At 43.0% G+C, this 25,136-nt stretch overlaps 2 protein-coding genes and 1 non-coding gene across 12 annotated transcripts in view; 2 read left to right on the top strand and 1 right to left on the bottom strand.

Moving 5' to 3' along the window:
- Positions 1 to 7,774, top strand: part of ALG9 (ALG9 alpha-1,2-mannosyltransferase) — a 95,884-nt gene extending 88,110 nt beyond the window's left edge. For 5 of the 6 annotated variants that reach the window (XM_044386670.3, XM_026505772.4, XM_057316965.1 and 2 more), the window contains 2 exons: positions 4,051 to 4,169; positions 4,457 to 7,774. In XM_044386670.3, the coding sequence (XP_044242605.1) occupies positions 4,051 to 4,169; positions 4,457 to 4,553 (216 nt within the window). In that variant the 3' untranslated portion in view covers positions 4,554 to 7,774. Of the gene's footprint in view, positions 1 to 4,050; positions 4,296 to 4,456 lie in introns of those variants that run through there. The other variant, XM_044386669.3, reaches the window with a different exon arrangement.
- Positions 7,775 to 12,056: 4,282 nt separating this feature from the next.
- On the bottom strand, positions 12,057 to 12,160 carry LOC113260228 (U6 spliceosomal RNA). The gene has a single exon (XR_003317866.1). It is a non-coding gene; the product is annotated as a U6 spliceosomal RNA (small nuclear RNA).
- Positions 12,161 to 19,762: 7,602 nt separating this feature from the next.
- The window catches only part of PPP2R1B (protein phosphatase 2 scaffold subunit Abeta), a 35,117-nt gene continuing 29,743 nt past the window's right edge, over positions 19,763 to 25,136 (top strand). For 4 of the 5 annotated variants that reach the window (XM_026505790.4, XM_026505787.4, XM_026505791.4 and 1 more), the window contains exons 1-4: positions 19,763 to 19,914; positions 20,738 to 20,828; positions 21,189 to 21,289; positions 24,725 to 24,957. In XM_026505790.4, the coding sequence (XP_026361575.1) occupies positions 19,801 to 19,914; positions 20,738 to 20,828; positions 21,189 to 21,289; positions 24,725 to 24,957 (539 nt within the window). In that variant the 5' untranslated portion in view covers positions 19,763 to 19,800. Of the gene's footprint in view, positions 19,915 to 20,481; positions 20,503 to 20,737; positions 20,829 to 21,188; positions 21,290 to 24,724; positions 24,958 to 25,136 lie in introns of those variants that run through there. The other variant, XM_057316964.1, reaches the window with a different exon arrangement.

Raw genomic sequence — 25,136 nt, 5'->3', positions numbered from 1 at the left:
TCCCTCCCTGCTTTCCATTCTTCCATTCATCCATCCATCCAACATCTGTTTTTCAGCTCGTACTGTGTACCAGACACTGTGCTGTTGGTAAATAAAACAGACTTGGTCCCAGAAATCTTGAGGGGAGGGTGTGGGGGATAGGCAATAAATGAGTTAACCAACAAATAAATGTAAATTACAAATTGTGAAGAGTATAATAAACACACAAGGAACACTGAGAAAGAGTAACTGATAGAAATGGAAACCTAGGCTTTCCTAGGGTGTTGCAAGACCTCTCAAATGTTGCCTCTAAGATGAAGAATGAAAAATGAGTCAGACTTAGTTATGAGAAAAACAGGGTGGAAGTGTGTTCGAGGGAGAGAAGGGAAAGCATGCGAAGGCTATAGGGAGGGAGGGACTGCGAGGAGGCTGGTGTGGGGGGAGTGTAGTGGGCAGGAGGACAATGTGCAAGGGTAGGTGGGACAAGTAAGTGAGGGCTAAATTTCCTAAGGCTTTGTCCATGAGAAAGAGTTTGGATTTTATTCAAGCCATTTTTCTGGCTGGTGCTGAGTGGACAGAGCATTTAACCCAAGATCCTGTAGATGTGGTTATGAATGAGCAAGTTGCCTTTCTGTTGAGTGTATCTTGGAATGTTGGATGGAGAAAATGAAATGAGATACAGTAAATTCTTTTTCCACACCTATGCAACCTTCAGTGTTTGTCCTCTTCTCAACGTGTATATTATCACTTTGAGCTTTGGTATCAGCTTTTAATATTTAGTGAATGCTGCGTCGTGGTTATGTATCATTTATATTCTGTATCTCCCAACTAGATCACTAGTATAGGCCATTTATGTTTCTTTTCTCTGTTCATATTGTCATTTTTCCCTATGGAGTCATTTGTCTTCTTGATTGCAGAAATACTTCACGTATTCCTGCTACTAATCCTTTCCTATGTGTCGCACATATTTTGTCCCAGTCTCCTTTTTACCTTTGTCTCAGCCCACTTTTTGCCTTCAACAGTAATGCATAGTGGCCCTTCTTCCATTTCATAGGAGTTGGTATTTCTGATGATGTCCCCTGTATGGCCCAAGATCTCTTCTGGAGTTTCTGGGCATGATCTATCAGCATACCAAGAAAAATAATCCATCAACATTTATTGTCTTGCCCAATAGACACTTCATTTTTTTTTTACATTTTCTAGTTTTTAAAATAAATTTACAAAAATAAGAATAAGAGGACAGTAAGACAAAAACCTTTCATTTGAAATCTTAATTTAAATGTAGTAACCCTGAATCTTCCATATTTTCCTGGTTCGGGATAGATATACACAGATATATAGACACCTGAAATGGACACCTCTAACTGCAGTTGTCATGCATGGACTCGGAATATATCCATCTTGAAAATACTGGTTCCAAACTTTAAATGTATCTCCAGTAGGTTCTAGCTTATCACTTCTGGTTGTTCTAGAACTTGCATCATCAAAACAAAAAACTAGAATTTTTTGAAACCTTGTTCAATGGCTCATAATTTTGTTGCAGAGAGTGTAACTATCTTCTTGGCTCCACAATTCAGACATTTTCATTCTTAGATTTACAAACCAACCAAAGTGATAGATCCATTGAATTTTTAAGTTTCTTTCCTATATGCCTTTCCTGTCACCTTTGTATACTAACGTGCCCTCATCATTTGTCCACTTATGAACTGTATCAAAATTTGGCCCACAGACATCATAAAAGATGAAAGAATATGGTCATATGCCCTTTTTAAGTGTAACACGATAGTGAGATTCTTGCCGCAAAACATTGAATGATGATGTCCTCCCTGTGGAATGACTAACTGAATGAAAATACCTTATTTTCTTTTTGTTCTGAGAAATACATTACTCATCAATTCTTGAGTTTGAGAAGATTCATCCATATATACTGTATAGTATACAGTAATCTGAAGACTCGTAGTCTGAACTTTTACTTAGGGTCAGCGTTACCATCCTTGCTAGCGGTGCCGCTCTTTGTCTCTTTGCACCCATCTTCTCATCTAATAATTGTGAAATGTCTCCCTCTGTCCATTTTCCTCTTATTGCCATTATGGACAGAAAATTTAAAAATCCTGGATTCTCAACTGTATTCACTGAAAGCGAAAAGCCGACTGCAAAGATAGTGTCTCAGGTCTCTTATACCTTATTGGACAATAATTTGGGCAATGCAATTAGAAAATTGCAGGATATAGTGCAATAGTGATTACTTTTGCATCATCCTTTTTGGTGATTTCATCATTTTCCTTTGTCTTATTTAAGTTTTTTTAAAAAACATAGTTGTAATTAATCCGAGATACGGGAAAAAAAATAAAACCACTAAGATCCCATAATATAACTTAAATTTATAAAAGGTGGCCGTGGGTCTATATGGTAATTATAAGATAGAATGAGTTTTATTCTATTTTTAAAAATAAGTAGAATTTCTTTTTGTTCTTAGAAAGATTCTAAAACAAAATTATGAAATAAATCTTCCCAAATAGTAAGGGATTGTTAAAAAAAAAAAAAAAGAGGAAAAACTCAGATTGGGCCCAGCAGACCTAATATTCTCCTGGAGCTGCCTGAAGGGCTGAGCTGACCTTGTTAATGAGGCTTTGATTGCAGAGTCCACTGGAATGGTAATGACACTTAATTAGTCTTAGCCTCTCTTTACGCCACTGAAGCTTGCAGGAGTTTGCTGTTTTCCGACCTTCCCCTTCTCTGTGCAGCGTGGACAGAAAGGATAAACTAACTTCTTTTTGACTGAGGTGGGGGCTTCCTCCTCCTGTTCATTTTGTTAGCAGGCCTGCTTTATCTCGTGTGTCTCTTCTAAGCCTCTTTTCTAATCAAAGCCCTCGAGCTGTTAGCTGTTGAAATAAAGTGCGTCTCTGTTGAGCACAGAGCACTGCCAGCGTCCCATTTGGGGAGAATCGAAGAGGTGTGTATGCCAAGCACGATATCATTGTGTGCCGGCACTGCGGGAGCCTGCCAAAGCCAGGGCGAGGCTGCCAGTACAAATGCCACGTTGACATGACATTTACAAGTTGAGAGTCTGGAAGAGGACTGGCAGCAGAACACTCTTCAGCTACCTCATTTAGGGTGGCAGGAACTGGGCCAATTTGATTTTCAGACTCAGAAAGCATAGTCAAGAAGTAAGACTTCATAGAGAATTCCAAACTCTCGCTGCTGCATTTTCTAGGAAGTGATGAATTTGATTAGCCTGTGTCTGGGATAAACCGTGGTGCAGATCAAGAGTGCAGGTTACCGAGTGCATGAATGAGGGCGCTCTCACTTACTGTGTGACCCTGAGCAAGTCACTTCGTCTGTGTCAGCCTCGGTTGCGCATCTGTAAGGTAGGGATAACAATAGCCCTTTCCGCATGGGGTTATTGGGTGAATTAAATAGTATCTTTAAAAGTGTGAGCACTTTTTTCAGTGCTTGTCCAACACTGAGTGCTCAATACACATAAGGCATTTTTCATATTCTTCAGAAACTCATGAGAAATTCAGGTTTTTTGCTGTTTGTGTATTTTAGTAACAAGTGGGTATATTGTCACCCACCAGGGACATGAGCTTGTGTGTATACTCTCTCTCTCTCTCGGATGTAGGCATCGCCGGAACACCGCGCATTTTCTTTACCTCTTCTAGGAAACTTAGAACTGGAATCAGGATCATTGGAGCATTTGGCATCTCTATAGTCTCTTAGATACAGAAACCACTTGGGTGTTAAGAATTTATTCCAGTAACAGTCCTTTGATTGACCTGGAAGTTTTCTGTGGCATACTTGATGCAAAGTGAAGGCCTAGAGCTATTCTGAAGGAACCACTGTGGCTTATTAGGGACACCATCTTTTCAGTCTTGGTAAGGTACTTGATCTTGGTGAAATCTGTTTTCGTGACCTAGTAGTTAAGTGACAGATTTTTCTGTGCTACGTACATAGAATATGATCCTCACCACCGCACTTAGGTAACTTCCTTACATCGGTTTCAACACTGTTAGTAAATTCTCTCAAATGATAAAATTCTGTTTTGTCTTTTTTTTCTTTCTTGTTTTTCAGATCTTCGAGGCTGCTGAGGGCATTCTATGTCCCCTTCCTGTCAGATCAGTATACAGCATATGCAAACTACACCATCCTCAAACCCCGGAAAGCAAAGCAAATCAGGAAGAAAAGCGGAGGTTAGCAACACGCCTCCGGCCCCAAAGGACGACCATCCTGTTAACTAGTGATTGCACTGACAGGACTCCCTCCAAGTCATCATTTGTAACATTTGTAATAAAGGCTGTCTGACATGGATGCTGGAATATGGGTGCTTTAGGCTGGTCAGAGTCATTCACATTCACGTCTTGCCTGTGTCTCTGTTCTGCATGTAAACTTTTTGCAGCTGGGCAGAAAAGGGCCCTAAAGTCTGGTAGATATGTTGCTCTACATCTTACTGTTTTTCTTCTGTTCAATTATTTACTAGAGCGGAGAAGAGCAGAACCACCTTACAGGAAGAATTGAAAATCCCTGAACTGGATGGCTGCGTTAAACTGTTCTCCATACTCTGGCCTGGCATCTGAGAACTAGCAAGCCTCTTTTGGGCCATATGGGCTTCTCCACCAAAGCTGTTTGGCAGCTCCTAGCAGACCTTGTTCAAATCCTAGTGCTGAAAATGAGCACAGCCCAATTGCCAACCTACATGTCCTTTTCACCTCTTGCAAGACTAAGCTTCTCTAAAGCACTTCACAGGACTAGGACCCTGTCCTGGAGATATCTCAGGAAAAAGGCTACCATTTGAGGAACTGTAACCTAATTTCGTTATATAGGATGCCTCTTATTTTCATTTCCTTTACAACAAACTGTAACCATATTTTCTTTAAGTTTTAGCATGCTGTTTCTTGAATTCAAGACTTCTCTGTATAAAGGTATCAACAGACCAGACCATAATTGTATAGGACATATTTGGAGAAAATTAATTCTATCATTTGGTAGGTTTGGATGACCTCACATTTTTAAGTAATGTATTCTGAGGCCATTTCTGAGGAAATTAAGAATTTGCCCTTTTTTAACAAATCTAGTGGAAAAGGCCAGTGTATATTTATAGCACCTATTTTTGAGTCTATCTGTTGCAAAGCACATTCTGCATGGGGCATTTCTAGTCAAATAGGCAATTGAGGACCTAATTAAAATGTAGTAAGTAAATACTGTTACTTTACATACAGTATTCCACAGTTTACAAAGCACTTTCACATTATGTCATTTGGTCCTCACAGTCACGACGTGAGGCAGAGAAGGCAAGTGGTTTTATTCCTATTTTACAGATAACGACTTCGGGGTGGGGGGGTGGGGAAGGCCAAGTGGTATGCCCAAGGTCACATGACCAGGCAGTAACAGAGCTAGGACTGGAACCTGGGTCCCCTAACTGCTCCCCTAGTGCTCTTCCATGCTTCCTCTCTTGACTCTGAAGACATGACTTGGAAGAATGATGATGTTGGCCAGAGACCCGCTTGTTAAAGTAACTTTCTATTTTAAGGAAGACTTTTCTCTGTATTTCTTTGAGTTCTTCAGAGCCTCCACTGTGCCTGTCAGACCATCATAGCAGCACCCCGCAATGCAGCCCAGCCTGTGGCAGGAAAGTAGTGCTCATGTTTGGAAGCCCTGCTCCTTTGCGGCCCCACAGGATCTCCTATCAGTTGCATGCCCACGTAGGCCATCTGGGGTCTATTCTAGGTGCCTTATTTCCCTCAAGGTAATTGTGTCTAGTATCTGCAAATAGAACGACGCTATTTTCCAGAGGTTTCATCTTTCATTTTTCAAAGAGAAGGGCTTTCCAACAGGAACTGATCCCAAGAGAGGAGAAGAGAAGTCATAGGGGAAGAAATGGCTGGTTCCCACATGACAAGTCTCCTCTTCAGGATCTCTCTAATGGAATTTCTGAGGTTGAAGCGCTGGAGAGGAACTTGGTCTAGACAGTTTAGAACTAATTGGAGAGTGAAGATAAGCCAGGGTCCCACCTGCTGCTTTAAAGGTTTCTGGCATTTAACCGTCAGTACTTGGTTCCTGCTTTCCGAGCCAAATATTGGCACCCGTGGTCTGACTACAGGGTAGAGAATTTTCGGTGAAAGATCTTGTCCTACCTGCAGGAACAGTGTACTGTCTTTTACAATGGCTAAAGCCCTCTACTTTTTGCAAAAGTGGTAAATGAGTCCCATCACGGAGGTCCAGGGTGAGTAGCTGTTATCCTAATCCGAGTGATATAGTGATGGTCTATTTTATCATCTTGCATGTTTAAAAAAAAAAAAGCCTTCTGATTAAGAATTTCCTGTAACAGAGCACAAAAAAGGTCACAGTTGATCCAGGGATTCCTTGGGAATATCTGTTCCTATCCCTTTTAAGACCTGGTCTTGGTTTCCTCTGTTCTAGGTCCATCTTTAGTGAGAGCGCAATAGATTGCGGAACCCTGTGCCAAATGCTATGGGTAAGGGATATAAAGATGAATGTCTTTTGTTGTGAAAATGAGTATTTCTCATGTGATGTTACATAACCACATTTAAGAAAAATCTCCATCTCAGCAATACAGGGAGGCTGGCTTTGCCTGGGAAAAAAGAGTTTCAAGACACCTGGTCACACAAGCATTTCTCTTCTAGAGAACTGCTGTTTAGCATGAGCTGCTGTAAGCTCTGCTTACCATAAGGATGGAGTCTCTGAGGCACATGTTTCTCCACAGGTTGTTGAGTATTGAAGAATGAAGGACTACAGATGATTTGTAAGAATCTTTGATTATGGAGCTGAGCAAGGGAGTGGGTGTACGTGGCAGTTTTAGGGCTTTCTGATCTCTAAAGTTTATTTTTTAGTAATCTCTTTGTGGGGCTCAGACTCACAACCCTGAGATCAAGAGTCACATGCTTTTCCGACTGAGCCCGCCAGGTGCCCCCCCGATTTCTAGATCTTAAGCAGCCTTATCTGAACCCCAGATCTTAAGACACTGAGCCCCATTGCTGAACCAGACACTGTAGTAAGCATCTGTTATCTAAGTGTGCATATCACCTGGCACACTTTGATAAAAGACCAGTCACTTTAATCACGGAAAATGGGAATCCATACTCTTTATTATTGAATTCAAGTTTAGAAACAGATTGTTCTAAATCAAGGTGGCTCTTGATCTCAACCATTTATTTGGGTCATTTTTCCTAGTTCGGGGTTCTGGGAAAGAGCCTTAAAAACTCGTGATTTTATAGCATTAGATCTGGAGTGACTGTTGGGGCAAAGCACCAATGGCAATCCTTTATTGTGTGTTGCATTTCATGGGCTTTATTGAAATAATTCACTGTGATTATGCTGTCATCTATCCAGTATCAGGCAGCTCTGCTTTTAATTAAGCTGTTTTCTCTGAAGAGGGAAAAGAGGCACAATTTCATCTTTGCTTCCACAGCCTATTAAAGCTCGTGTGTTAATTCATTCTTCAGTTACCACATGAAATGCCTTGAGTAAATGGATAGATGGACATGTGCTCAGCTTTGTTCTTTGGCAACAGATCAGGCTTCCGTATGGCTTTGTTGAATTTCAGAGGCCCTCTAGTATTTTGGTAAATCTAGATGAATGTTGCCTTTACTTTTCCCAATATATACGACCATGTAATTTGTGCTGCACATGAATCAGGAAGCAGTGCAGTGTTGAAGCAAGAGTCTTGTCCCGTTCATTTGTCTTCCTGATCCCTGTACTTTATCTCACTTGTCAGTGTTTATATTACAAACATGTATTTTCTGTAAAAGAAAAAGTTAAATAAATCTTGGCAATTTGATTTTCCTGTTCTTAGGGTGATATTTTCTCTTTTACATCTAGCTTTTAAATCTTTGGTGGAGATTGAAACTCAGTTCCTCCCACCTCCCCCACTCTGACCCTTCAGCTTATAGACCTGCCTTCCCCAGGCTAAATAGCCCGGAATGTTTATTCTGAAAACTGTAGGAAGAAGCCTTTGTTTGTGAAAGCCCGTGAGGGTTAGTGTTATTGTACTTGTGGAAAAACCAAGCATGGGGAGGATTATTCAATGTGTCGGTATTGTGCCTAAAAAGTGATACTTTGTGGATCCCCCTTAGGTTTTTGTATGAAAAAAAAATCGACTAGGACAGTCTTAACATTCATAGAAGCGTAGATCTGGTAATATTTAACATTTAGGTAATTTCCCCCTTTGTTGGGGATTGTTAGGAGCGATGAAAGTTTTTTGTGAATGAATTCCTGACATCATTCCAACACCTCATACTTATAGCCAATAACTCTTAGTAGTTATCTGGTTTTATACGATTGGTTGTCAGTTTTCTTTCTGTAGGACCCAAAATGCCCACGAAACTTGGTTTGTTTTATTTCTTTCAAGTCATTTCAGAGAAGGGTGCTTTATTACTGTAATTCCAGGAGGGAGAAGTCCACAGCCTTAATTTATATTTCTCTGTCTAGAATGTCATCCTTCCTTCTGTTACTCTGACTTTTAAGGCCAGCTTGAGTCTGTGTCTCGTCTGTGAAGCCGTTCTAGACTTCAGGATTACTTCCTTTCCTGATCCCTTAAGAGTACCTAATGTCTTTACTAATGGCAGGGGACCTTGACATGGAATCCTTGGAAACCTGCCTTTCAAGAACATCGCTGGCACATCTGTGGCAAAGCCCATGTCACACCTGTGTGTATTCCCAGTGCTCAACGCAGTTCCCTGAACATTTTGGTCGTGTACGTGTTTGTTGACAACCAAGGAAGAAAAGTAGAAAGAAACCTGCAACTAATACACAGCTTTTGCTTTCAATTTGGCAGATTTTTAGGCCATAGAAAACATTGCAAGATGTAAGTCCTTGGGTATTCCAAGGGCAGTTTGGAAGGTGTGAATGTGGCTCAATAATGTGCGTATTTTAGGAATTCTCCCGAAGTACACAGACTTTCACACGAAGGCAGATTCCCCAGAGTACCTTCTAAAAAGAGATTTGGTACCTTTATTGAATATTTCTATTAATATTTGATTTTGGAGGGTCAGACTTAGCTCAGGAGACCTTCTGAATGAGTTTGGGGCAGATGGCCTCCCCTCCAGCCCTGCTAGGAAAAGGAAGTCTAACTGCAGGATGGCTTTGTAAGTGATACATTCAAATTCAGTAATACCAAGCTAGTGGGTGATTTTTTAAAACTGAAGGCTGTTTTGGCTCTCGTCAGCTGCAGAGTTCAACATAGACCTGACTGACATTGAAATAAATCATAAGTCATGGATTTGATAAGCAAAACAAGGCAAATTTAGATAGGGGTATGAAGTTACTGAATTGTAGTGACACAGACTGGGAATTCCTGTCGTACTTTCTTCGCATAAATAGCTCATGGTGAAATTAAGAGATTAGCGTTTTACCTGAGCAGGAGCATTGAAAAAAATTGCTTTAAGTGACCCTTACGTATCTTCATAAAATACTTAAGAGTGGTAGCGTTTTTTGTTGGTTCTTGTTTTTTGCTTCTAGTCTCTGGGCTGCTTGTTGTGTGATGACGTGCCTGGAGAGGAAAGTATGAACAGTTGACTCTCGATGGTTCCAATGTGTGAGTTAAAATGAATTCTGACCAGGGTTTTTTGCAGACTTAAAAGCACAGGTTCCAGCCATCACCCACCTTAGGAGGGTTCTCTTTGACCTTCATTGGCCTGCAGAACTGGTGTTTGGCAATGGGTGCCATTGTCCTGTATTTGCCATTTTAACTCTTGAATCTCAAATTGCCAAATGAGAAGGGTTTGCTCTTTGGTCTGTTTGCTAGCTGCTTCAGCAGCATCACCCCCAGTGCTGGAGAGGATGTGACTGATAGAGCAGTGCTTCTCAGGCAGAGCTGCCAGAGACTCGCCTGGGGACCCTTTACAAAGCTGCCACTATCTGCTTGAGCCCCCCAAGGAATTCTGAGTTAGTGGCCGCAGATGGGCCCTGGCATCATTAAAAACAAAAGAAAACAAAAAACTTTTTATGTGATTTTCTATGCACTGCTATTGATATTAGAGATTGGAAGGCAAACAATCACGCCAGAGATCCGAGGTAATTGAGTAGGCAAAATGTTTGGTGTTCTTTTCCAGTTACAATCCCTGGCTACGCCTACACACGGTGGCTTCCATCCACCCCTCTTGCCATCCCCCAACTCCCACTTTTTTTTTTAATTGACTCAAACCTTACCTGCACTTATTACCATTTTCTCTGGGCCCTGCTTTCTGGGAAACAATTAACTAATATGGTACTGATGTACACTAATGGATGTTAATAATTTACTGTAGTTCTCTTCCCACTGATCCTCTCAGCACATTTGAATGGTAACACATCTGGAAAAGAGAAATGACCCATTTTGGCAATTTCAGACCCATTCAAGTGCCGTTTTATTGATTGATTGGGAGGACAGTGTTTGAGCAGGCAGAGCCAACCTTGAGGAAGGCTGTCTGGCCTTCAAGTTCAAACCCTATTGATCAGCACTGATCGGCCTGCTCAGGTAAGAACCTGTGGCTTTCGTGAGTGGAATGAAACAAGTGTAGGTGGGTAGTGAGCCCTGCACAGGACCCGCCGGGTGAGCCTACTTCGTCGATACTTCACTCTGGGACACGGGCAGTGAAGACCTCCCCTTTGTTGCTGTGCCGCTGAGCTGGGGCAGAGCCTCTCTGGAGCTGCTGCTGCCCTCCTCCCCCCACAGGCTCACACAGACATGAGAGCAAAGGTTAATCTCATTTTGAGAGAAATGACCTGAAATGTGCCCACTCAACCAACAAGAAAACGCCATGTATCATTCAGCAGTTGGCCTTGCTGCTTTCTTGCCTCTGTTAACAAAATGTCTCTCAGCCTCCCTGGTATTTCCGAGAATATATTCTCATTTTTTTTTCTTGCCAGTAAAATATTTGTGGAGTTTTGTAGCAAAAGAGACTGGTTTTACAGTGCTACATTTATAAAAGAATCTAAGGCGTTTTTTTAAAAGTCATCCCCTTCCCCTTCCCTTGGGCCTTTTCTATAATTGTGTTTTCACAGTCTGTGATTACTGGAGATATTCTAAAAAATAACACCAAAGTTTACATTTGTTGCCATGGTTTTTTGTGGGTGGGTGTTTTTTTTTTTTTTTTTTTTTGGTTTTGTTTTTGTTTTACTTCCAAGTATCACTGTTTCTGAAAACTTGTTGAGGCAGCCCTGCCCACGGTGCCCTCATGGAGACTTCTCCAAGTGCCCAGCAGAGGGCAGCCCAATCTCACTGAAAATTTCACAGCTCCTTTTCCTCCGGGAAGCTGATTTGTTTCAGTATTTGCTGTATTCTTAGTGTATAAATTTCAGTGTAAATGGAAATATCTGAGCTACATTTCTTTAGAATATGTATCCCTATGTTTCACTGTTACGTTGCTGTGATTGCAAAAATTTCCTGATTGCAAAAATTGCCCATGTTTTATGGGGGATGGATCATCCCTTGCAACAGTGATTCCCTGGTTGAGAAATGATCCATAGGTCAATTCTTCTCAGTTAATTTCAGTTCTCTTTAACATGACCTCAATGTTATTCATAGGTAGTAAAAGGCATGTGTTTGGTAGAGGAGGGACGGCAGCTACTTTCAGGTGTAATTACCCGCTGTTTGCCCTTTGTCGAATTTTCAAACATGAGCAAATGACATCCTAAACCCAAAGTTGACTTTGCCTCTACTCACTCACTGATCTTGTCAGAGGCGACCCAGAGGATATGTGAATGGGCAGGGTGCTCCCCTCCACCAGATGCCAACACATTAGACCCCTTCCCTTCCCCCTCACAGTAGCTCAAAGGAAAGTACTATCGCTTAGCAGAGGCTGTGCCCCTGTAAAGTAACGGCCTTAGAATACCTCTGATTGCTCCTCCTGTGCAGGGCATAAAAAGCAAGCGTTTGCAGAACATTTAGATGTAAAAGTACAGGGTACCCACAGACAGACCTTGAGGACCAGACAAGTTCAGCTCTTTGATACAGGAGATTTTCTTCTTTATCTGTGTGACACCTGATAGACACTCTCTTTTGAACTCAATCTTAGAACTATACGGGGAATGTATTGTTGGTTTATTATTTTTGTGTGTGTGCTTTGTTTATTTATTTTTTTTTAGTTATGGAATGCTTCACAAATTTGCAGGCCATTCTTGTGAGAGGCCATGCTAATCTTCTCTGTATCATTCCAATTTTAGTATATGTGCTATCGAAGCCAGCGTGGGGGTTTGGGTTTGGGGGTTTTTTGGTGTGTTTTTCCCCCCCTTTCCTGAACCCTCTAGATTGTCAGATTTGCTCTGTAGAAAAATAATACGAATAATAGCTAACATCTATTAAGCATTTAAGCCTGCAGGAATGTTTCAAGTTGCTTTTTTCTCATATAATCCTTACAACAACCTTATGAGTTTCATAACTGTTACTATCCTCTTCTTAAACTGATGCCAAGAGATATTACGCGTCTTGCCCAAGATCTTCTAGGTAGGAAGTCACAGACCTGGGCAGTCTGACCCCAGGTCCTCTCTCTCAACCATGACTTCATACTCCCTACTTTGAGACTTCTTTGGAGTCCACAGTCCTTGAGCTCCTTTTTTGGATATTATGTTGAGGTATCTGAAATGATTAGATGGGCAGAGATAAGAACATGACCTAGTCAAAGTCGTTTCCGTCTTTTTACCACTTTTTTTTTTTTTTTAAAGATTTTATTTATTTGACAGAGACAGCCAGCGAGAGAGGGAACATAAGCAGGGCGAGTGGGAGAGGAAGAAGCAGGCTCCTAGCGGAGGAGCCTGATGTGGGGCTCGATCCCAGAACGCGGGGATCACGCCCTGAGCTGAAGGCAGACGCTTAACAGCTGTGCCACCCAGGCGCCCCTTTTTACCACCTTCTTTATCTGCCTCCAGGAACCACAGCCTGAAGGTTGTCCTAGTAAGAGTGTATAGATAACAGAGTCAGTCTTTCTAGGGGCTTTTTTAGAACACTGTGTGGCCCAGCTAATTTTAATCACACAGATCAGAAAGGGAGCTGATTTCCTGAAGTCCTAGAAGGTAGTGGAAATTCCGGTTTCTGATTACAGTCCCAGCTGAATTTCTGCCGAGATGTGAGTAGCATGTCTGGGGCCCTCGGTATTGGTTCTTTCATACTCTTCTAACCTTTTTCCTAATAGTTCTGGGAAGATCAGGAAGGACAGTGGGGAAAAATATCGTCTTCAGGGGACACTATAGGAAAAAGCTTTCAGGGAACAAGGAACATTTTAAGTAAGCTGTGTTTTTGCTAAATCAAGCCTCTGTCTAGTTGGAACCTGGGTACAGGGTGCCTACATGCTGAAGGCCACTACTTATGTTGTCTGGGTCTAGTGTAGGACAGGTGATGAAGGCTTATAAAAATAAGAAAGAGGGAAATCTGACTTTGTGGACATAGCAGGGCTAGACAGGGAGCAGCTGGCAGAAGCGGGCTGTTACCCATATTTATGGATGACGTGAGAAAGACCAGTCAGGGAGAGGCAGAGTCTAGTCTGCAGTGTGGTAACTAAGCAAGGGCCAAAAGGTTTGTTTGTTTGAATACAAAGAATTTTCATGGTTCAGGATTCAAAAAGCGTAAATATCCTGGATATTGGTATCCTAGATTGGGTCCTGAAACAGATAAAACACAGAAAAATGGGTGAATTCATGTAAAATCTGGAATATAGTATATAGTAAAAAAACAACAGGTCAGATGGAAATACTGAATGTGGAAAAATCTCCTTTCCATCCTGTTCCCCAGGTACCCTGTTATCTTCCCATAACCAACCAATGTGATTCACGTGTGTTCTAGAACCATTTTTTTTTAATGCTTTCACAAGCGCAAGTGTGTGTATTCTACTTTAACAAGTGGTAAGATACTATGTACTCTGTTCTGGCACTTTCTCTCTTTTAATCTTAAGGTAGTTTAATACTACCTGTTTAGGAGCAATCTATTATTTCCGAGCATTTTCAGCTTAAGTTATACCCCACAATTTCAGTAACACTGTGCACCTTGCTTTTGCATTTAACACTGTAACAAAGGGGGTTTGTTTTTGTTTGTTTTGTGACAAAGGGTTTTTGTTGAGCTGTGTACAGCCTCTGACAAGATAACCAGGGGTCTGTCCTAAGAATGTTAGAGCCCATAATAGAACTCAAACGCCTAAGACTTTTGAGAAAGGTCACCCTGCCTGTTTGATCTCCAGGTCTGTTGTAGCTTTCCTCTGTCCTTGAGGTTAGAGGAAGTACTCATTCTGGCTGGGGAATTGGGGGCCTGCATAGATCTTTTGAGCGTAGATCTCTAGATGTTCTCTTCTTTTGCTTGCTGTGGGCACCAGCTCAGTAGAGTGCTTGGTGCTCAGTAACATCTAACATTTGCATAGTGCTTTTCCTTTACAAAGTACTTCCCATTATGGATCTTACTCCTCACAAGAACCCCGAGAGACCTCAGCTAAGATTTGGCTCTATTTTTTTGCCAATGAGAAAACCTTTTGGAAGAACTTGAGTTAGGTCTTCTCTAAGTCGTATACTCCTTTCATCTTTTTTATACTGGTCCTCTGTTGCCATAGCTCAGTTGATTGGAATGTTTTCTTTCCTGCTGCTACTTCCTCAGTAGATAACTATTAATGGCTAATATTTGAGGGTTTACTCTCGTCACGTAGTAATCGAAGCACTGTATATGCATGATTTAATCTTAACAACCACATGAAGTAAGCTTTACAGCTCTACGCTATAGATGTAGAAACCAAGATTCTGAGAGGGTAAGTTCTTTGTCCAAAGTCATACAACTAGAAATTAGCAGAGCTGGGATGTCAGTCTAGGTCATCTTGACTCCAGTGTATACTCTTTTTTTTTTTTTTTTTTAAAGTAGTCTCCACGCCCAGCATGGAGCCCAGCGTGGGGGCTTGAACTCATGACCTTGAGATCAAGACCTGAGCTGAGATCAAGAGTCAGACACCTGACTGACTGAGCCACGCAGATACCCCTATTTTAACCATTCTGTATACTGCCCTGAATCGGAACTGGCTGTTCCATTTCTTTGATTTGCTCTTCTCAAGAATTCAAGAGAAGGGACGCCTGGGTGGCTCAGTTGGTTAAGCGTCTGCCTTCGGCCCAGGTCATGATCCCAGGGTCCTGGGATCGAGCCACACACATCAGGCTCCTTGCTCAGCGGGGAGCCTGCTTCTCCCTCTGCCCCTCCCCCTGCTTGTGCACGCTCTCTCTTTCTCTCTGACAAATAAATAAAATCTTAAGGAAAAAAAAAAGAATTCAAGAGAAGTTTTGCTCTAGAAATCCGACACCTTTTTTTCCTATCTAGTGGTAAACTGTGGCGTAGAGGTAGAGGGTAAAGCCAGGAGTAGTAATGATCCATGATTACGCGTTACACAGCTCTTTCATTCATTGTGATTCATTGTGTGATTCCAGACAAAGCCTCTTTTTCTTTGTCAAGTATTCCCAATGTTAAAATGGAATTAAAATTTTGAGGTGAAAATGTTTGAGTTCCACAGGATTAAGACAGTCTTTGTATAAATATAAACTCAAAATATTATTAATGCCATGGTGATAATTACTGCTTTGCAATGAATTAAGTACAGACCTGGGAATCAGTTTACCAGGGTCATCTTGCTAAACGAAGATAGTTGGAATATGCCTGCATGTACCTCAGGCTTCTAGTGCGTGAACTGGACCATCTACCCACTTTATTTGTTTTTTAATTAAAAAAAATTTTTTTTTCATCTACTATTTCTTGACTGCCTTTTCAATGGGATGACACTTGTGAGTCTGCCTTGAGAAAACCACTTGCATACAGGTCTCTCTCTTGCACTTGGCCTTCTCTTCTGGTGTGGGGGGGTGGCTCTGAAGCAGATCAGCTTGAATGAACATTTATTTTGTAGAGCCCAGTAGGTGGGGAGGAAGAGGCGAGCTGAATCAATGTGAGGCAGGAGGCTACAAAGCATGACGGTGATGTCCTTCAGACTTCCTCAGGACTGACCCTTTTCTTTTTCTTTTAAGATTTTATTTATTTATTAGAGAGCAGGAGCAGAGGGAGAGGGAGAAGCAAACTCCCCTGCTGAGAAGGAAGCCTGACATGGGGCTCAATCCCAGGACCCTGGGATCATGACCCGAGCTGAAGGCAGACGCTTAACTGACTGAGCCACCCAGGCACCCCCAGGTTGACCCTTTTCTGCTGTGACGCCGGGAATGGTTACAAGACTAAGCCTGTTCGTCCCATCTGCTTGTGCTTCTCCATAGTCTTGATGCTTCGTCTGACAGGAATGGGGCAAGTCTGACCCTGTCTTCACTTGATTCACTAGATGCGTGAACTGCCTGTGGGTGTTAGAACTCAGTGCTTTTGTGCTGAGAATGTCACACTGTTTCCTGAGTGTTGCTTTAAACCCCCAGCCAAATATCAGCTGCTGCTTCTGGCGCTCCCTGGTCATTAGTTTCGTGTATGTATGTGTGTGTGTGGGGGGGGGGGGGTCGTGGGGAGGGGACCAGGGGAGCAATAGAGAGGATGTGGCAATAGCTCAGAGCCACAGTGCTGTATTTGTCATGCTTAGCTGCATTCCCAGAGTCCAGGAAAAGAGGGATCAGTTTAATCTGGCAATAGGGACAGAATTGCTTATCGATAAGCAGTTTTTGCACTCATTTGCTTTTTCTGGACAGGAGGCAGCCTCCAAAGACTCTTCTCAGACTCTTCCTGAGCAGCTGCTTGTTGACATGGAAATGATTTTTCCAGATGTTTTTAAATCAATGACTTTGTAATATCAGTGTACATTAGAATCACCAGGGCTACACAGTCAAATGCCCCGCCCTACTCTCAGGGGTTCTGATTCAGTGGATCTGGGGTGCAAGCCAGTAATATGCATTTTTTAAACATGCATCTTAGGTGATTCAGATAGTCTGTGGACCACACTCCCCAAAAGACTTAGATTTTGTTCCAGTTTCCATTTGGCCCAGTTTTTGAAATAGCCTGTTTCTGCTGTAGTCTGTTTTAATTAGTTTCTTTATTGAAGGATTTATTAGCATCTCCATGTTTACTACCTGTTCTGTTCTCACATCATCACAGTAACTAGAGAGGAACCCAGAGGTGGTTAACTCCACTTTATTGGGGGTGAGGGGGTGGGAGGTGGGATTGAGGCATAGGAAGAGGTAGGTCACAATGAGTCAGAGACAGAGGTGGGAATTGAAGTCTAGAATTGATGACTCTCAAACCAGGCAATTTTTTGGCACCTGTTTTTTTCAGCTAGTGATTTCATCTTTAATCATAGTTATTCCTTAGGTATCCAGTTCATTGTGCTTGGGTAAGGAAAGCATATCTGAGTTTTAAACAAACTAGCTTAGTGTTAATCAGTGTGCTAATTTTTGTTCAGAATGAGGCTCATCTAAGCTTGAGCTGACATGTAGATGATGATATGCATGGATCTGACTTAATGTGCTTCTCTTTCTGCTTGCTTCCTCCACCATTTCTGAAGACTTTTTACATTAAGTATAAGGGAACAGATTTCTCCTTCCCATGCCAGTAGGAACCCCCTCTGATCTTTTTTTTTTTTTTAAGATTTTATTTATTTATTTGACAGAGATAGAGACAGCGAGAGAAGGAACACAAGCAGGGGGAGTGGGAGAGGAAGAAGCAGGCTCATAGCAGAGGAGCCTGATGTGGGGCTCGATCCCATAACACCGGGATCACGCCCTGAGCCGAAGGCAGACGCTTAACCGCTGTGCCACCCAGGCGCCTCCCCTCTGATCTTCTAACTGGTAAAGTACAAAATCCGAAAACCTCTTAGCCCTCTGTTTATCAACCTTGAGTGGTATTTGGATCCATTTCTAAAGGGAAAAAAAAATTATGGAAACTCTCAGGCAACTTAAATTATTTTTTTAAAGATTTTTTTATTTATCTGAGAGGGGGGTGGAGAGAGAGAGAGAGAGAGAGAGAGAGAGAGAGAGAGAGAAGTGAGAGAAGAAGCAGGCTCCCCACCGAGCATGGAGCCAGACTCAAGGCTCCATCCCAGAACCCTGGGATCATGACCTGAGCTGAAGGCAGATGCTTAACTGGCTGAGCCACCCAGGTGCCCCCAACTTAAATTATTTTTATTATGATGTTACTTAAACTTGCAAATATAAAGTAGGAATATAATGTTCTTTTATTTATAGTTCTTATATACACTAAAAACCCAAAGTAGATCTGCAAATCAAATACACAGGAGACTGAATTATCCCTTGTCACTCAGGTATTGCCTGTGAACGCTTAGCTTCTTTTGAAGTGAATGTGCCTGTGCCACCAAGAGACCTGTATTACCTGTTTTCTCACTACTCTTCTGTTGGAAATGCTGCGACAGTGCATTTCCATGGTGTCATTTAGCTTTCATTTTGTGCATGAAAACACCATTTTCATTTTAATCCACCTCCGTTCTTTTCTCATTATCCTGGAAGGGTAAAAGCAGCACGGGAACACACATGCAAACCTAAGTATTGAAATAGGGCGGCAATACTGGTTATAAAGTGGTCATCCAAATAGTCCAGAATATGCTTATATCAATCCAAAAATTATTACCAAAATGAAAACCAAACTGAAGTCCCTACAGAATACATCCACAGACCTAATTTGAGAGCTACTGTTCAGTCCATTGGTTCCCAAACTTTTATTCCTATCAAAGGCTCTATCTACTCTGTCTCCTCTGATGAGTGCAGTGTTTTTTTTTTTAAGTCTCCTAGATGGCATTCATTAATAATTTTGTTTTTATTAATCAGACCTACAATTACCATTTTGGAGTTTATGATCACCATATATAGTTTATCACTCTAAGCTGCTTATAATCTAAGATGAACAAAAAAGAGGAGACATTCTGGTGGTTCTGTGCTGCCCTCAGAAGGGTAAAGGAAAACTTTCCATTAAGTTTTATAAGAAACTCCGATACCCCCTTCCCCCTCCTGGTGCCTTTGAGGACTCTTGGAGTTCTAGGGGGGGTCAGTTTAGCCTTTCTTGTACAGGCAAAGTAGCCACTCCACCCAGTTTGGAAGGATTAAAGCTTGTCCTAGTTTTGCTTGATTGTTGTACTTCTAGCATGCTAAAGACCTAAAAGAGGGAGGAAGAAAAAACAACAGAAGGCACCATTCCAGTACCAAACTGAAAAGAAACACAAAAACAAGAGAGCAGCATGTTTTTAACAGCTTGCATGGAAAAAGCGGAAAAAATATTGACTGGGGAGTTGGACAGCAGTGTTCATTTTCTCTCACCGCCCGCGTTATTTGTCTTACGGAGCAGGAGCCAGATACAATTCTGGCTCACAGGCCAGAGGAAGAGGTGGAGGGGTTCTGTGGAAGCTTGAGGCTAGCGGGGGAAATTAGGGCTGGAGACCCGGTGGCTCAGGGCCAGGATGAAGTCAGGGGAGGTGCTAAATCTGTTTTCCTCCTGGGCCTTGGGCATCCTCGTTGGTGGTTGGTCGGCTTGAGTCCCAGGAGCACAGCTCGTATCACTCAGGTAGGTCTCTGACCCCTCAGCCCATCAAGAGCAGAATGAATTCCTGCCCCTGTTACTTTCGGCTGCGTAAAGGATGTGGGGACTCCATTCGGTTTCTCAGCCCACCCTTCTTCTGGAGTTTAAACGTACAGCTCCCGCAACGGGATCTGCGCAGTGACCTCCACCACTCCGGCAGAGACTCTGCTCCCCGGCCTCCGAGGAGTGGGAGCGCGGGCCTTAGTTCCGCCTGCCTGGGCGCGGGGCGGGGCCTGGGCGCGGGGCGGGGCCTGGGCGCGGGGCGGGGCCTGGGCGCGGGGCGGGGCCTGGGCGCGGGGCGGGGCCTGGGCGCGGGGCGGGGCCTGGGCGCGGGGCGGGCGGCGGCGAGCAGCCGGAGGAGAAAGAACATGGCGGGCGCATCGGGGCCCGGGACCGGCCCGGGGGCAGCGGGAGGAGATGGAGACGATTCGCTATACCCGATTGCGGTTTTAATTGACGAGCTCCGCAACGAGGATGTGCAGGTACTAGAATCGGGCTGGGGAATGGAGGCGGGTCCGGCCGGGCGTGTGGTGGGGAAGTAGAAAGGCCGGCTCCGTGGTGGTGGGGGGGGCGGGGGACTGGAAGAGCCTGACTTGGAGCAGAAATTTGATGGGGAGGAGGATACAGACCCATGAGGGGCTGCACTGGCCTGACCAGACCTTCCCTCGGGCGTCTCCAGCACCCCTCCTCGCAGCGCCTGAGGCGTCGCATCCGGTCCTGGCGGTTGTGGGAGCACCGGCTTCTCGCCGGGGCGCCCCTTCCGGGCGGTGCTGAGGGGGAACGCGCGTTCAGTCCTGGGCGGGGAGGAGGGCGGCGCGGGCCCGAGGAGGCTGGAGCGGGTGGCAGGGATGTCGGAGGGCCCTGTGAGCCGCAGGTGGATGAAAGCCTTCTCGGCTTGAAAACCGGCCTGGCTTGTTGGGTAGAAAGAGAGTGGGGTGGCTTATTAACCTAGAGGAGTCGGTGTATCAGCTCTGGTGTAACTTTTTGGAAAGCCAAGGATTCAACCATTTCACCTGCTTCACCGCTGCCAAAGTGTTTTCATTTTGAAATTGTCTCACTTCCTGGATGTGGTATTCTTTTTCCTTTTTCTAATGGGCCCTTTGAGTGTTGCTCTTAAGAAACCTTCGTTTGGCTAAAATGAAGCTGTGTTCCCACTGCTCCTGGGGTTCCTCATAGAATAAAATCTAAATTGAAGGTTTTCCTCCTTGTCACTGTATGTCATTATCTCACCTGTTCGCAACTTTTGTCTTTTGGTCTAAATCACAATTGTTTACTTCATTCTTTCCACTTTCTTTTTTTTTAAAGCTCCGTCTCAACAGTATTAAGAAGTTATCAACAATTGCTCTAGCACTTGGAGTAGAAAGGACGCGAACAGAACTGCTGCCATTCCTTACAGGTATGTGAATTTTTGGTTTAAAATTTTCTATTGGCTTTCAAAACTTTGACTCTTTTTTAGAATTTGTTAACCATGCTATTAAGTACTAAGCTGAGCCTGATGCCTTCTGTGCAAAAGAAACAAGACAGGGCATATCATAATGTTGTGGCCAGAGGTATTAAAACATTATTTAGTTAATGGGAAGGTAATTGATACAGGATTGTCAATTTCTAATTCATTGTGTAAAACAGATCCAGAATGTTGTTAGGACTGTTACAGGACTATCTAGTTAAATATCGAGTCTATTCCTAGTTTTGTGTGAGTATCCAGCTCTGGGCCAGCTATCCTTGTTGATGAGTACTGGATTATTGTCATTTCCAGATACAATATATGATGAAGATGAGGTACTATTAGCTCTTGCTGAGCAACTGGGAAATTTCACTGGCCTGGTGGGAGGTCCTGACTTTGCCTACTGTTTGCTGGTAAGTATATTCTGCCTATCATTCTTCCAGAACTTTTCCAGTATAAATGATACATTGTTTGATGATAGGAACACTACAGCATTTTTAATGCAGATCTTTTTTATGGATAGTCACAGTGTTGGCTATTGGGGAAACAAATAATGTAGGCACTTATTTTTTCTGACTCTGAGCATAAGAACTTATTCCTCTTCTCTTTTTTGCCTCTGTGGACTTGCTTGTTAGTTTAGAGGTTGGGAGAAAAAGGGTTTGATTGTTTTTATGGGTTCTCCCTGCCACACACACAAATTGGAGATCTTAATTCTCATCTAGCAGTGTCATGGTTTTGGAAATGCCTATTAGCTGCTTTTTTTTTTTTTTTTTAAGTTTTTATTTATTTAAGTAATCTCAACACCTAGCGTGGGGTTCGAACAACCCCAAGATCAAGAACTGCATGCTCTGGGACGCCTGGGTGACTCGGTTAAGCGTCTACCTTCGGCTCAGGTCATGATCCCGGGATCCTGGGACTAAGCCCTACATCAGGCTCCCTGCTCGGTGGGGAGCCTCCTTCTGCCTCTCCACCCCCATACCCCTGCTCGTGTGTGTGCGAGCACTCTCTCTTTCTCACACATAAAATCTTAAAAAAACAAAACAAAAAACCACATGCTCTACAGACTGAACTAATCAGCCTCCTTGGAAATGTTTATTAGCTTTTTATCTTTGATCGTAAGCCTGTGGTTTGCTTCTGACTTACTTTGTGGATTTTTTTTTTTTTAAAGATTTTATTATTTATTTGACAGAGATAGAGACAGCCAGCGAGAGAGGGAACACACGCAGGGGGAGTGGGAGAGGAAGAGGCAGGCTCATAGCAGAGGAGCCTGATGTGGGGCTCGATCCCATAACCCCGGGATCACGCCCTGAGCCGAAAGCAGATGCTTAACCGCTGTGCCACCCAGGCGCCCCTACTTTGTGGGTTTTTTGAGTTCAGTTCAATTTGGGTGACATTTACTGAGAGCCTACTGTATCAGGCACTGAAGTTATAGTGTTAATGTTAAAGAAGACCAGTGTGAATGGAATGAGGTCTCTCCCCTTTTGTGTCAACAAGTAGTTACTGTACAGTGTTAGATGGAAAAATAGAAGCACATACAAGGTACCTAAATAGAAAGGAGAAAGAGATTAACTCAGGGTGATGAGAGAAAACCTCTTGAGGGGTGACGTCTAAACTAGGTTTTGAAGGATGACTAGAAATTCACCAATTGGACGACATAGAAATGTATTCTTCATGGCTTAAATACTGTCTTATGTGATGCTGATTTGTGTTTTCTGTTTCTATCTCTGACCTTTCCACGGATATAAATATCTGCTTATATCTGTCTGTGATTTTTTTCCTCTTGGATGTCAAACAAGCATTTAAAATTTAACATGCCTGAAACAGAACTCAATTTTCTCCCTAAAATATGCCTCTCATTTAGTGGTCCCATCTCAGTAAATGGCATCACTGTCTACCCACTTAGGCAAGCCAAAACCTGGAAGAGATTCTTGCATCCTCTTTCCCTCATTTTCCACATTTGATGTGTTAGTAATTCCTATAGATTCTGTGTACATTCCAAATCAGTTCACTTTCCTTCCTCCCCACACTACTTAGCTCTTCTTCTCGTCTTCCCATACCTCACGATCTTTCCTCAGAATTATTGCAGTAACGGCCTGACCAGTTGCCTTCCACTCTTGCCTCCCACCCTCTCCCTCTAGTTCACTCTTCACCCAGCAAATGGATCACTTCCTGTCTTGGCTCTTAGTTCCTTCCTTAGTTTTTGTAAACTAAGGGACAAGCTATCTCTATGAATTTATGTCATGCCGTGTTCCCTTTTGATAACCTCATTCTGTGTACAGTGGTCTTTCTGTTCTTTGAATAAACCAAGCTTATTGCCTTACTGGGTATTCCCGCTAATGTTCTTTGAGCTTCTGGTGGCTGGTTCCTTGTCACTCAGATACCAGCTTCAGTGCGCCTTCTCAGAGAGGCCTCTCTGAATGCCCAAACTGAAATTGCCTCCCAGTCACCCATAGCACATCATCCTGTTCTGTTTCTTCACAGAGTGCTCCTCACCATATGATAGTTTTCTTGATTGGTTGTCTTCCTCCACTAGAATATAAAGTCTATTGAGTAGGGAACCTGTCTGCCTTGTTTTTTCTCTGTCCTCAGTGCTACAACACAACAATAATCATTCATTGATTCAGGGGTTTGGAAGTGTGACACAGGTTGCCTTGCTGGTGTGTTGACCCAGAGTGCACAGGAATGGTGGGTGGGGCTGTAGGGAAAGGGCCTGGAGAAATAGGCAGACTTCAGATCCAGAGACGACAACTGATTGATTCTCAGGAGCTAGGCCTTATGTTATAGTGGCGATAGAGACCGTCCAGTGATACTGTACGAGAGGAGCGCAGAGAAGGCAAGGGGTAGATCATGAGAGGCATTCACAAACAAGTAAGAAAGCAGTGTCTTTTAAGAGGGCTTCTGAAATACCTCTTAGGAAAGCTGAGTGCTTTCTACTTCTGTGTGTACCAAACAATTTTTGAAATGTGTTAATAGGTAGACTCATTATTAGGTTGACTCATAATTCTATTTCACTCTCTTGGTCAGTTCTGTATGTGGATTTTGTCTCTGACATTTGCAGCTCATGGCATATGCTGAATATACCTAGCTCAAATGCACATCCAGAAAGGTAGGGGTTCAGAGAACCAGCCCTCTTGCACTTTTTACTGGGCTGTGTCATGTTCACTTACTGATCTCGGTCCAGACCAATCCTTTTGGTTTTTTCTGTTTCTGAAGCTGCAAACAAGGATCCCTACCATGTCTGTATTCTCATTGTTCTGTCAGCAACTCCTGCTCTATGTCTGGCTCATAAGATTCCGGATGTATTCGGAAAAAAGAGATTCTGGACTCAGCCTTTCATGTGTTAGATAAGTTGATAATGTGGAACTAGTGGACAAGGGTTGCTTGCATTTCCAGGAATGGTAGAATAATACTCCAAAGCCTGTGTGGGCTCAGTGGCCTGATGAGGTGTCATCATGTAATTGTGGTGCCCAGTGTTGCTCATGTTTTTGCCTTACTCTTGAGGAAATAAACATGATCTTATCTGAATTTGGCTACATATCTTTTAAACCTAGTCATTCAGCTCACGGTAATATTAATATTGTGTCAAGTCTCCACTGTGTCATTTGTAGACACCATCTGGGAATTGCCATCTGGGACATGAGATCTTGGCTGTCCTACAGAAGTCGTGTCTTCAGGTTGGACCCACCATATGTTATCACTGTGTGAACTGAAAGTAACCATTTGGTGTGCTGTAGCTAACATTCTGGTTATATGTACCACCTCCCTTCAGTCACTTTAGAAGGTGATAATCTGTAGCTAACCTGATTCAGTAAGTTTTCTTCTCTGATTTTCCTTTTTGGTCTTTTCAGCCTCCTTTGGAAAGTCTGGCAACTGTGGAAGAGACCGTAGTTCGAGATAAGGCTGTGGAGTCCCTGAGGCAGATCTCCCAGGAGCATACTCCTGTTGCTCTGGAAGCTCATTTTGTACCTCTGGTGAAGCGCCTGGCGAGTGGGGATTGGTTCACTTCTCGCACATCTGCGTGTGGTTTGTTCAGCGTTTGCTATCCCAGGGCTTCAAATGCTGTCAAAGCAGAAATTAGACAGTAAGATATGGTGTTTTTTAGTTATTTGGGATTATTGGGAGCTCACAGCTGACAGTTTACACAATAATAGCCTGTTAACAGTGAGTGGCTATCCAGCAGGATAGGAGAAGTGGTAACATGACTTTTTGTCACTCAGTTGAATGTACTAGTGGTTTTGTATTTGTTACTTCCATGAGTAG

This window comes from Ursus arctos, unplaced genomic scaffold, assembly GCF_023065955.2.
Source record: "Ursus arctos isolate Adak ecotype North America unplaced genomic scaffold, UrsArc2.0 scaffold_22, whole genome shotgun sequence".
NCBI lineage: Eukaryota > Metazoa > Chordata > Mammalia > Carnivora > Ursidae > Ursus > Ursus arctos.
This window is presented reverse-complemented; position numbering and strand designations above follow the sequence as displayed.